Source organism: Cnephaeus nilssonii (genome assembly GCF_951640355.1).
Source record: "Cnephaeus nilssonii genome assembly, chromosome: 7".
Taxonomy (NCBI): Eukaryota; Metazoa; Chordata; class Mammalia; order Chiroptera; family Vespertilionidae; genus Cnephaeus; species Cnephaeus nilssonii.
The window spans coordinates 36,299,193-36,312,812 of NC_137078.1; the positions used below are offsets into that span (position 1 = coordinate 36,299,193).

Below are 13,620 nucleotides of genomic sequence, written 5' to 3' on the forward strand. Positions count from 1 at the left end.
ACAGCACCCTGGCTTTTATTCAGCAAGGTGAAAGGGAACAACCGCAGGGCGTCGGTCTCAAGGGCACTTGGGAGTCTGCTGCCATCAGCAACTTGGGAGTTTAGCTGCTGGTCAAAACAGAGTCCAGGGGAGGCAGTCAGAGAAAGTGGTCAAATGGTCAAGACTTGCAGGCCAGGACTTAGAGAGAACGAACTCTTTCTACCTGTTATTAAATTGCCACTACAGAGAATGTGGTCCCTGTAATACTTTCAGCTTAGGTTCAAAAAATACTCCCTGTTGAGCCAATTGAATGCTGAGGGAAGAAAGTCAAACAGGAAAAGTAAACCAGAAAATAATTTTCTTCAGAGGAAGCTCAAGGGCCTTTGAAAAAAAAGATATAAAAAACACTAGTTAGCCAAAACGTGTACATTCTGTGTCTCCCCCATGTCTGGTGCGTGCCGTGCCAACACGAACTTGTGAAGATACCTGGGTGGACAGTATATTTGGGCTCCTAATTTAATCTGCTGTTCTGCTGAAACTCCCAAGATGTAGCACATTTAAAGTCTGTTAGATGAATCAGCATTCCCTAGGAAACTGCTTTTAGAATATTGCTACTTGCAAATAGTGGCAAGGAATGCGGCATTTAAATCAATTGACCGTGAACTCTTCAGAGTTCAAGGAAATCATTAGGGGCTGATAAGGTGCACAGAAGTCTTGGTATGAGAAAAGGTACCCCTTGATATTGTTTGGAGGCATGTAACACCAACCCGTTCTAAGCGGCTGCACCCCAAGTACTGATTAAAAAACAGGTGCCTACAGGCAGCTGGCGGTGGCCAAGTGTTGGGAGTGTGGCACGGTCTCCGGCTCCTACGGTTCTCCCCTCGGAAAAGCCAGGCAAGCAAGCAGGTACCTGCCACTGGTACCCTTCAAGTACCACATGCTCTGGTTTTAAGAAAGGAAGACAAGCCTCCTAGTCTGTAAAGCCAGGATCGTAAGCTCTGGCCTCGTGATCTCACAAGCCAGACAGTGTGACATCCTTCGGAAAGTGCTGTACCCATTTCCGGTGCTGGCATTAGCAAGCAGGGCGAACAGTGCCCGGTACGGCTGTGGGAGGGCCATGGCCAGGAGTGTTTACAGCAGAGTTTGTAAGCGCGAAACTTCCCTGAAGCCGCTCTTTAACTAACTTTGCCCCCATCCCAGCTGTTATTCATTCATGCAGATTCTATAAACCTTCTGTGCTACAATCATAGTCAATCATTTTGTATTATGTGCACCGAATCCCCAGTTCCTTGAACTGGCTAGGCACAGAGTAGGCGCATAATCAATACTTGTGATTATATTAATGAATGCTGAGAGAAAAGGTATACACACAGGAGAGAATTTGTTCCTCCCCCACATTTACCATTGCCTTCTGTCTAAACGTGGACTTTTGGAATCTTTCCCTCTATCTCCAGTCTTTCAGGAGAGGGAGTGGTTAGGATGCTGGATCAGTTCCTCATTGAGCCACAGCGGCCACAGGCTTTTCCACTGGGGAGGATACTTCTCCAAGTACTTACAAGCTGTACAGCAGGGAAAGGTTCACCACCACTTGCAACAGGCCGGTAGCCCCAGAGTTCAGTTCTTCGGGAGAAAAGCAGGGTTGTGAGTCCATCTTTTCATATTCCCTGCAACATCCTTCAAGCCATCGTAAGGTGTGACAAGAGAATGCCCAGTGTTTCATTAAGTGACTCGAGTCTTATGTAGAGAGGATACTACTTTGCCATCCAGAGTGCCAGACACTTATCTCTTGGAAAAACACTCCTCCAGAAAGGCCTATGAAATGCTTGCCAACCAAGACCTAAACAGGTGGCAGGGAAGTTTTTGATTTTCCGAAATGGATTTAGACACTTTGTAAGTTAAAGAAGGAAAGCTATAAATTAAAATGGACATTGTGCCAGCATTTCCCCGGGGTCTGACCCCTCCTGCTTGCAGACAAACACAGGAAATACAGCCTGTCACTAAAATGAATATGGAAAGTTAGGAGTTTTCCAACCCAATGAAGTACAAGTCCTTCCCGCCCATCCCCAACAGCGAACACAGGGAAAAAAATTAAATGAGACTGACTTTGATTCTGTGTTATCTTCCAAAAGGTGATAGACAGTGGAAGGTTGTTAATCATTAAGCCATTAAAAATTCTATGTTGGTTGTAATCAGACAAATTTATTTTTTAAAAACATTTTCTATTTATTGATAACCCTATTTTATTGGTAGAAAAATGCACCATATAATCATAACTCCAGGCTATGGGAAAACAGCTATTACTAAGAGGAATGCTATTTTCTATTATTTTTTGCCATTATTTAGTCTTTAAAAATAAACAAAGCTACACACCTTTACTGTATGCTAGACTTTTGAGAGTGTAAAATCTATAAAATGGGATTCTGAGAAACAGTTGTACCAGCCAAATATTTTAAGAAGTGCTTATTTGAGGTGCTTTAAATTAAAACAGGAAAGGAATCAATATTTCAGCAAATCTATATTTAAAAGCTTGGACCTGATATGTCTTTAGTGGTCTGAGTTAAAGCAAAGTAAATCAAGACACCTCAATAAAGGTGATATAGTAAGAAAATGTCAATTTAATCATTTACTTTAGCAGGCAAGCAATTTGTAAACATTCAGTAGCGGCAGCATCCAAGTTACAAACAATTTAAAAAGAAACCAAGATTAGTGATTATACTTTTTGCTTCCCTTTCCCCAAAAGAAAAAAAAAAAAAAAAAGGAAAGATTTGGAAATGAATGACTTAAAACACTACAAACATTGAACATTCAGTTATGTCTTCTATCAGCCTTCTATGCATCCTCTCTGTGTTTTATTTTTAAAGATGTGTCTACTCCTAAAACGCATTATTTTGCAATAACTTGTACGTGAGCATTTGCAATCTAGGAAGTTGTTCCTGCACATGGATGTGCACGTATTATCTCAGTTTAAATCCCATTTGCAAAGGGAACATTTGTGTCTTGATTCAATGCTTCTTTGACTTCGAGTGGCAGGGTGTCAAAAAGGTGATCTTCCACAACAAGCCCGCTTTTCTTGAGCAGGCGACACTGGCCCAGCTGGGCTGGCAGGCGGTCCAAGCAGTTGCCCTTCAGCTCCAGCTGGGTGAGCTGGGAGAGTTGACCAATTTTGTCTGGGAGGGAGGAGATGCAGTTTTGCCCCAGATTCAAAGTCCTCAACTTCACGCATTTAAACAATTGTTTTGGCAGGAGGTCCACTTTGTTCCCAGTGATATGCAAATGCTGCAGGTTCTGAAGCAATCCTATTTCTATTGGAATCATTGAAATGTTGTTGTAGCTTACATCTAAGCATCTGAGTTTCTGTAAACTAAACACTGCCACTGGTAAGGATTCGAGCTTGTTGTTGGAGAAATAAAGTGACTCCAAGTTTTTGACATGGGTAATGGAGGGAGGAATGGTAACAATTTTATTATGCCATAATTTCAAACAAGTCAGTCGTTTTAGATGCTGGAAACTGATGATTTCCTCAATTGTGCGTATGTTGTTTGATTTTAAATCCAGTTCCTGTAAATTAGAAAGGCTGAAAATTGCATGTGGGATTCTCTCTAGCTCACAGTTCTGGAGCTCGAGCTCGGCGACATTCATCATTTTCTTAAGGCTGTTCAGTACCAAGAGTTTAGTGCCGTCATTATGAATGACTAACTTTGTAAGATGTGGGGCCACATCTGTGATGTTGGAGGGAACTTTGGTCAAGTTGCTCTTCACGTTGAGAATCTTAAGGTGCCGCAACTCTCGGAGAGATTCAAGTCCTATCATCTTATTGTTTTCAGAGTTCAAATTGCCTATCAAGTACAACTCTCGAAGGTTTTTGAGCAAATAGACCCAGGCAGGAATTTCAGCCACATCGGTGAACTTCACGTGAAGGCATCTCAAGTGATCTCGGAGAAAGCTAAACGCAGTCTGTTCCACTTTCGCAGGGCAGTGGCAGAGGTGAAGTTCTTGGAGATTAGTCATTTGAGAAATCTTAGCAGGAATTTTAGCTTCTGGAATCAGTTCAAGTTTGAGCACATCCAGGTCTGTGAGGTCAAAGACCGCATCGGGCACGCCCGACAGCATAAACAGATGCAGCTCCTGCTTGTCCTGGGCGTTGCGTGACACATGCTGCCTGAGTTTTTCAAATGTCCACTCGTGGTTCAAACTAATTTCCCTAAGTTTATTTTCACTGACTTCTGACAAGAACACACCGAAACGCTTGGAATACAGCTGGTCGTACTGGTCTACCATGTGCAGAAGGAACGCGAAATCGTTTTTGACATCTGGAATGTCGCTGAAACTGCTCTCTTCTCGGACTTTTTCAAAAGAATATTCTTTCAAAGGTATCCTGAATAACCAGAAGAGAGTGTAGAGGCAGATAAAACCGTACACACAAATAATGGATATGTAACTGATGAGAAGCTTTTTCAGCATATAAGCCATGTTGTGGGTGCACTCAAAAACCTCATAACCGGTCAGGTGCTCAACTTTCGGCTTGCAGACGTGTTCAAAGCTGATAGCATTGACGAAGTTTGCTGTATAGCAGAGGATAAAAATGAACTTGGCAGTTTTGATAACTGTTTGGACCACATAGAGTTTATAGATCAAGTCACTGTCTTCCACATGGGCACGGAACTTCCTCACTTTCTCAAACAGGGCCTTGGCCTGTTCTCCGTCTTTTTTATCCAGGATGGTCATGCTAGGGACTTCAATCACGGGCTTCTCGGCCGAAAATTTGAAGCCAGTTTTGTTGATCATCGGGGTACTGGCGCTGGGACTCCCTTCATCACTGCTGGTGGACACATGCTTTGGTAGAGTCTGGGCACCTGTTATTCTCTGCTTGTTTTCCTCCGAGTCTTCACACGCTGTCTCGGACAACGCTTTTGTAGTCCAAGGAGATTCAAAGCACTTTCCTAATATTGAAACAAAATGTTCTACTTTCGAGCATGTTTTGGGATATTTGAACCAAAAGTTGCTACTGACCATGAGAATAATAGTATGTATAAGAGCAAGGTATGGAAAGTACTTAGAATACCACGGAAGGGCCAGATGGTAACACATTTGATTAATAAATACATATTGCTGGAAATCCAAGTTTGTTTTCCGGCCGGTTGGATCTCTCTTCTCTTTCTTTGCCTCCTGATTTGGAACGGTGGGATCTGGGTGAGGATATCTGGCTCTGAGAGGTATGTCAGGTGTCACAGGAGATGTGTCAAAGGAAATGTCACTTGTCACCCGCTCATGTTGGTCTTGGTCAGTGGTTGCTTCCATCTTCGGGATATTGGTGGTAACGTCGACATTTCCTGGTGGTGTCTGTGCCTTTGAATTTACAGGAGATGGCAATACTGGCAAGCAGACCACCTGATCTTTGGTAAGTTGCATGGTTCCTGCAAAGATGGCTACCATCAGCATAACGACAGCCAGGTAATCCATAAACACGTCCCACCATGGTTTCAGGATTCGGTAAGTTGGCTGAATGTCATTAAGCGAAGCAACTTCCGCAAGGGTAAACATTCCTAGAGAACAAGCAAACAAAAGGCATGATTATAGAGATGCATGTGAAAGCATTAAGTGAGAAAAACCTTTCACTTGCTCCACACTAAGTTTTCTTATCCTTTTATCCAAGACAGGTATGGTAGAAAATGAACTTAAAAGGAAGATCATTGAGAAAAATTGTGGTTTGTTGTACTAGTTCTTTTCTCCTAGCCCACAAGGATAAAAAAAAAGGGGGGGGGGGAGTAAACTGCCTTCTAGGTAAGAAATAATGATAGTCTGCACAAGGTCTATGGTAGTTAGAGTAGAAAGCAGCGGGTAGAAATTGGAGAGCTATTTATTTAGGAGACAGAATTGGAAGACCTGTAACTTACTGAACCTTGAAGAAGGATATGAGAACAGGATGGCATCTGTTGTGGACTGGACTGATTTAAGGTTGAGACTGAAGTTCTTAGGTAGAGGGGTGGGATGATTTCTACGGTACAAGCCAAAATGAAGAGTCTGTATATACCATTAAACTCTGGATAGCCTGTGGACCAGTCCCAGACCTACCACTTACAAATGGTGTGATTCTCCAAGCCTTATATTTTTCATCTGTAACAAGGGGATGATAACTGCCAAGAGTTGCTGGAAAGCTTAAATTAAGACATGATTGCAAAGCTCTTAGTACAACCTCTGGTCACAAGTATTTGTTAGCTCTTTACATTAGCTCTTACCACCCTGGTGGAAATGTCCCACAGATGGCTGAAATTAGAGTGTAAGAGGAGTCTTAGTCTAGATCAGTGATGGGCAACCTTTTGAGCTTGGTGTGTCAAACTTCGTTAAAAAACTGAGCATAACTCGGGTAGTGTGTCACTTTGAGGAAAAAACATTATTTCGCAAATGTTTCATCCTCAGGAGCAGCAAATGTTTCATCCTCGGCATGCGGCCGCTGAGGCGGTCGCATGTCATCAGAAATGGCTACGCGTGTCAGTGCTGACACGCGTGTCATAGGTTCGCCATCACTGGTCTAGATACTTGAGATTTATCAATATATGCAGCTGAAACTCTGGCCCTTGTTGTAGCACCAATGGAATACATGTGGAATGAGAAGAGGGCCAAAGACACAGGTGGGCATGGAATGATCAGCGATGGCACTAAGTCAGGACTAATAAGACCTTTAAACTCTGCAAAAGCTGATGACCCCAGCCGTAATGAAGAGAATTATGGTGCCAGGACACTAAAAAATGTGGGTGCCATTTACTAACAGCTGCCAGCATTACAGTCCTGAAAATGGTTATACAGATAATATGGTACAAGGACAATCTTTCTGGAAGTAACCAAGAAAAATGTAATGCTTATAGTGACAAGTAATGGGACTGGGCTTCTGTACGCATGGATGGAAAACAAATTATATCTTCTTGAATTTAAAAATTTCAACTTCTTGAAAAACAACATTATCCCATTCTGCTTTCTCAGGAAGTTCTTAGGTTCCAATAATCATATAAAAAAGGATTTACATAACTAATATAAAACAAAAAGCTAAAAAGCAAGGAGAGTACCCAAGGTTCTGGGAATGCACTTATTTTCTTAATAAAGGACGGAAGAAGGATTTTTATCTATGCATGTAAAAGTTGCCCCAAGTGCCGTGTAGAAAAGAATTCTGAGGCTGACGCTTGCTTCAGTGGGAAGCAGTATTATGATTGATTACTGGTGTCTCTCCTGGAATGACAAAATGTCGGTCGACTGGTGGCATTACCACTTTTATTCTGCTTGTTTTATTTTATATTATGTCTTATTTTCTCTGAAACTTTCCCACACAACTAGTACTTTACAGAGCAGGTGCATAGTATTTCTTAATAAAAGACAACAAATATCTTTTTCATTATAACAGCAATTCTGATATGATAAGTTATTGTTTAAGTGAAAGAACTCTAAACACATCTCAACTACTGAGTTGTACTTATATTTTCTGAAAAACACATTTCCAGACTTCAGGGCTTATGTGTGAAATGCCTGGCACCCAGTCTTTGTAAGAAATTACTATAGAGGAGGGACAAAGAAAAAGAAATACGTGTACCTCAGTAGAGTAAGTGGCAGATAACATCCCCACAGGAACCTTGCTTATGAGTGGGTCGGGAATTTAAGCAGGAAGCAAGGCTATTAGAATGCACGGTGGGCCAATTTAAATGAGGAACAGTTCCACCATGTGCCATGTGAGCTCTGTAGTCCTTATCTAGAAGTACAACACAGCACCCAGCCAGAGGTTACAGAATGATCCTTGCTTCGTGTACAGAAATTGGAGAACACACCCCACACAGGTGTATTCCTTGCAAAAAAGAAACTTCATATGGTCCCACCAGGAACCACAGTTTTAAAGGTCCGTCAATATGGATGCTGGAAAAAATAGATTTTGGGGAGTACATATTTCTTTCTAATGGGATTTTTTTCTTCACTTTTCTAATAGCTGTACTGGGCTCTAGAGAAGCCAGGATGTTTGGGTTGGAGGCTGAGGGAGCAGAGAATTTTCAAAGTCACTGTACTGAGAATGTCGGTTACTTATCTATTAAGCCTTCATTATTATAACTGCTTTCTTTGCCTCCAGCCTTGATCTCCTTCAACCCACCTATCACCTGCTGCTGGTCCTTCGGTGAAAACCCCTCTCCTCTCCAGACTCCCTGCTCTAGGCTGATAACTTCTTCCAGTTTCTCCAACCAGCCATTCTTCCTACACATTGTGTCCTCTACCTGGAACACTCCCTCCCCACTCTCCTCTATGAGGTTATCAAGTTTCTGCCGCTTTTCCCAGGAGCCCTCCCTGACCCCTTGTCTGGGTGAGGTGCTTCTCTGCACCGCCACCCATCACAGCCCTTATCACTCTGTGGTAGAACCAACTGTGTACCTGTCTGACCCCCACTAGATTACAAATTCAATGAGGACAGGGACCTTGTTCCTCTCCTTTATTGCTAAGTAGCAATGCCTGACACAATCGATGAAAGAATGTATGAACTCCTGGCCATCATATTCAGCATTATCATCATCATTATCAACATCCCTCAAGAACATTTATTAACTATTTCCAGAGGGCATTGGGCAGAAGAGCATTTTCTTAAACTTCATTGCCACCACAAAGCAATCTGGGCCCACACAAGAATAAAAACTCCAAGCGAGGCCTCAGAATACAAACAAATACCTAAAGAACCCCACAGCAGAGAAAATGCGGGGCCCCTGTAACCAGTGACACTGTACAGCTGTCAAAGCTCTGATGGTGGTTTTCAAACACTTCATATTCGGGACAGGCTTTGTTTCCAGGAGAGAGCGGAGGAAGAAGAAAGAGGTAAAAGACGGGGGCAGAGAACACAGTAGTAGAGTAACGTAACTTCACACCAAACCCCCAACAGTTGCCAGCTCAGCCCCCCACATCCCAAAGGTGTCAAGAGCCGGAACAACAGAGCCCAGCTTCTGAAGACCATGGCCTTGGGGGGCCCTTCTTCCAGCACGCTGTCTACTCTGCACTCCCCACCAAACCAAGGGTACGTGCCCCTGCCATCTCCTCCAGCCCAATCCCTTTTTTCTTTCTGCCCAACTCTTACTTATTCTTCAAGTTCCACCTCAAGCACTGCCTCCTTCTCCAAGCTCCTATCGTCCTATGTAATAATAACCTGTTCCAATGTTGGTCTCCTCAATGAGATCTGGAGCCCCTGGGAGCAGACACTACGTCTTATTTGCCTTTGTATACACCATGCCCTACTCTCCCCTGGAAAACAGAGAGGGCGTTTAGTGATGGTGATGATGGTGATGATGATGATGATGAAAGCAGCTATCATTTATCATCTTCCTTCTATGTACCAACCACTGTAAAAGGACCTTCACATCTGATATAATCCCCTGCTTTTGTGCATTCTGTATTGCTGAAAATGAATGTATTAAAGGTTAGTTTTAGGTTTTGGGGCTGAGGGAATGGTCCTATTTCCAAAACGCCACACAATATTATAAAATCCACCAGAACTCCTAAAATTAAAAGGACAGATAATACCAAGTGCTGGCCAGGCTGTGGAGCAATCAGAACTCTTAAACATTGCTGGTGGGAGTTTGAACTGGTGTCAACATATTGGGAAACTTTGGGGTCAGTATCTACTAAAACTGCACATATGCATACTCTATGACCCTGCAGTTCTTCTGCTAAGTACAGACCCATGAGAAATACATATACTAATCAAAAGACATGTAAAAAGCATTCCCAGTAACACCATTTGCTACAGCCCTAAACTGGAAGCTATCCAAATGCCCATCAACAGTAGAACAGAAAATAAAATGTGGAATATTCACAAAATGGAATATTGGGCACCAATGAGACTCAATGATCTGGTTACATGCACATGGGTGTGTTCATTTTATAAAATGCCATCTGTACACTTAGGCTATGTGCCTTTTTTTTTTTTTTAGTATGTATGCTTTAACTCCAATATTATTTCAAAAAATATATAATAAAAGAAGCTGCAGCAGAAACAGCTGCCCTAGAAATGTGCTGTGACATCAGACTGAGGCTTTGCCTCACCCCCATCCCAAGGTACACCCAGGCTGGCTGGGGTCACAGGTCAGGGAGCCTGTGCTCTTCCTCTGGCGGCCTCCCCGTTGCTGTCTATCCCTCCAGCCCGAGAGAAGAGGCCCGCTCTCTCTGGAGGACAAGGAACTGAAGCTGTCACAGAAAAGAGGTGCGGAGGTATGCGTGTACAAGGTACAAAAGCTCCGGCTGCTAACAGGTGAATATATTCAGGTGGGACGCAAGTGGAACTCTGCCTGAATTCCACCTGACCTTCACAACATTACTTGAAGCTGCCAAAGCGTTATTACTTTCCCTTGACAGATAAAGAAATAGGCTCGCAGGAGTTAGGTTGTGGAAGTCAAATAATTAGTGGTGGAGTCTGGACTTAAAATCTCATTTAAGGCCAAACAACATGTTCTTTCTACCAGATTATACTGCGTCTCTTCTTTTACTTGTCATGTTAGCAGTGCTTTAAGTTTGCAAATTACTTTCCTATAAAATATCTCAACTTATTCTCACAATAACTGAACGAACTAGGCATTACCATTGCCCAAAGTATGAGGAGACCTGAGGCACAAACAGCTTAAATGACCTTCCTGAGCTAATTAAGTGAGAGAGCTAACAGAATCTTTCGTCTCCCAGTCTTTTTCTCTACCACACAGTCATCCAATGGCTGTTGTGTTGATAAGGGCTGGCTGTGGAAGGACTGACCTTCTCACTGTAATGCTTAGCTTTGAGGACACAAAGGAATTAAGTTATGTAATCATCACCTTCCCTAGGACAACCTTTCATGATATTCACTCAGAACTCAAGAAAACCATGGGCTGGTTGCCATGGTGGGGAATACAGAAATGATGTAGCCTAGCCCTTGCCCTCAGCGAGCCCCCCAGTCTAATGGGGGGTGAAAAGCAGTTAAGCGTGCTATTCCAACATGCTAAGAAAGTCGCTCTGACCTGGTTAATACAAAGTACAGGAGAGGCATAGGACTGGGCAAACCTATGTCTGCATTTGGTAACTGGAAGGGTTTCACAGAGAGATGGTTTTTTAAGCTGACACCTGAAGGAGGGGGAATCTTCATGGGGTGACGGGGAAAGTAAGGAATGCAATTTTAGCAGAAAAAATGGCAAATGCCAAGGCATAGAGTCAGGAAAGAAATTATGTGTTATAGAAACTGAGTGAATTAGGCATTACGGTTGCCCAATAGTATGAGGAGGCCTGTAGCACAAACAGCTTAAATGACCTCCCTAAGCTAATTAAGTGAGAGAGCTAACAGAACCTTTCATCTCCCAGTCCTTCTCACCATCACACAGTCATCCAACAGATGTTCTAGCCTTACCCACTGTATTAGTGTAGTATGTCCTTGTACAGCTACCACATTTTGTGGGTAGATCAATAGATAGAAACTAAAGCATGGATGATCTACCTGCAGTCTTAAGGAAGTGCCGGGGGGCCCTAAGGCAGGAAACCAGTACTTTTCTACAATGTCAGCCACTGACAAGCACTTATCTCTCATAAGGGGCTTCAATTAATATGTGTTATCCTATTTGACTCATCAAAAGCTGGGTAAAAACTTCCTACCTCCCAGGGGGTGTGTCAACCATCAGCTGAATTAAAGACACAGTAGTACTTTGAAAATAAAAGTTGCTTTTCATATAATGTATACTAGTATGAATGCGTGTACAAAGTATATTAAATAGGTCCATATACTATAGTATATTAAGTACATTATGATCTTCAAGTGACTTTCTGACACGAAAGTCAAGGGGAGGGCAGACCAGTATTTAGCTTTCCAAATCCTGTCTCTTAAGGTTGGATCTCTTTAGTGAGTCAGGCCCCAGAATAACTATAAATGGTTATCAGGGTATCTTTTCATTTATTTTGTTAACTCGAGGAAGGCACACTTAGTATATACTAGAGGCCCAGTGCATGATTTAATCATGCACCTGGTGCACCAGCGGGCTGGCTGTCCGCGGGTGCCCCAGGCCTTCCGAAAGCCTCCGGCGCTGCGGAGGCTTTCGAAAGGCCTTGCGCCGGAGCAGACAGCCGGCCAGGTCCCCCGCTTTGGCCTTTGATCGCGGGGGACCTGGCCGGCTGTCCGCCGGTGCCCCAGGCCTTCCGAAAGCCTCTGGCAGCCATGGCACAGACGCTGAGCTCGCGGCGCCAGTGGCCGAGCTCAGCGTCCTGCTGGCCCAATCAGCTACCCCGGCCACCCTGAGTCCCGCCCCCTGCGCCTCCTGCTGGCCCAATCGTGGGCGTAGCGGAGTGATGGTAATTTACATATTACCATTTTATTATGTAGGATTAGCTGCAGACATTCTTTGGGTTCTCCTTTACAATATGTCTGTTGCAAAGAACTTAAAGAATTACATTACCAGGAAGTGGATTTCACATTCTATGGCACATGTGAAAACCAGCTTAATTTTCTTGTAAGCAAACATTTTTCAAGGAAGTCAAGGATGCTTTTTATACTAGACCCGAAAGGGGGAAGTTACTGGACTTTGGCTGGACAAGGATCAATCAGAAAATCAGAGATTGAATCTAAATTCTTTTATGATATATAATTCTGTTTTCTTATCAGAAAGTGTGGCCATTAATAATGGAATAAACCAATAACTAACAGCCAAGTTCAAAATCAGATGCTCTGATGGTTGGATAACCCCATGAATATACTAAAAACACACTTTTATGGTATATCCATTATCTAAATGAAGCTGTTAAAATTTAAAAGCTAGATGTTAATCTTTATTTTACTGCTTAAACTGTCTTTTCAACAGAAATAGGATAGTGAAAGTAGATAGGGCTTGTAGATATTCATGCCAGACTACATGTTAAGTTTTAATATGTTTTAAAATGCTTTGTTGTTATAATTATATTGAACCGGTTCTGGAAAATTTTTTTTAGCATTTTACTTATCCTCACTGGGTATGCATGCCTCATCTATAAAATCTTGACAATACCCACCTCACAGGGTCATGTATTGAAAACACCCAGTTCATGCTCTGACACAAAGTAGGCCCCCCTCAAGATCTTTGCTGAATTCTGATGGCAGAAAAAGAATCTCTGAGGAGAAAAGCAAGCCCTCTTAATCAGTCTTTAACTGATGAGTAGGCCAATTTCTTGAATTTTGAACTAACATGTAACACTATGTTCATAGAAGTAATCCTGAAATAAATGGTTGACAATGAAACTGTGAGTTCAATTTCATTAATTCTTTCAAAAATATTTCAATTAAAATCATGTTTTTTCAGGATGAGGCAAATTATATGAGAAAGAGCAGAGAACTTTTGATGCCAAAGATACTTGGGTTCAAATCTCTTTGCTCACAGTTACTAGCAGTGTAAATCTGGGTAATTTAGTGTCCATTGGAAAACATATTGAGTTTATTGAGATGCAGCAAAATTCTAGCATCTAAACAGAAAAAATATGATCACCTATTTTAAAACTTTAAAAATAATTAGTCCCAGCTGCACGAGGAGGTTGCTTTTAATAACCCTATTTTAAAAAGGAAGTAAAAATTGGCTTTGAAATGTTATTTTAAAAAATTTCTTTATTGATTAAGGTGTTACATATGTGTCCTTATCCCCCCATTAACTCCCC

At 42.4% G+C, this 13,620-nt stretch overlaps 1 protein-coding gene across 8 annotated transcripts in view; it reads right to left on the reverse strand.

The window, feature by feature from the left end:
• Positions 1-2,565: 2,565 nt before the first annotated feature.
• Positions 2,566-13,620, reverse strand: part of LRRC8D (leucine rich repeat containing 8 VRAC subunit D) — a 117,974-nt gene continuing 106,919 nt past the window's right edge. For all 8 annotated transcript variants that reach the window (XM_079776604.1, XM_079776601.1, XM_079776608.1 and 5 more), the window contains one exon: positions 2,566-5,522. In XM_079776604.1, the coding sequence (XP_079632730.1) occupies positions 2,944-5,520 (2,577 nt within the window). In that variant the 5' untranslated portion in view covers positions 5,521-5,522 and the 3' untranslated portion in view covers positions 2,566-2,943. The remainder of the gene's footprint in view (positions 5,523-13,620) is intronic.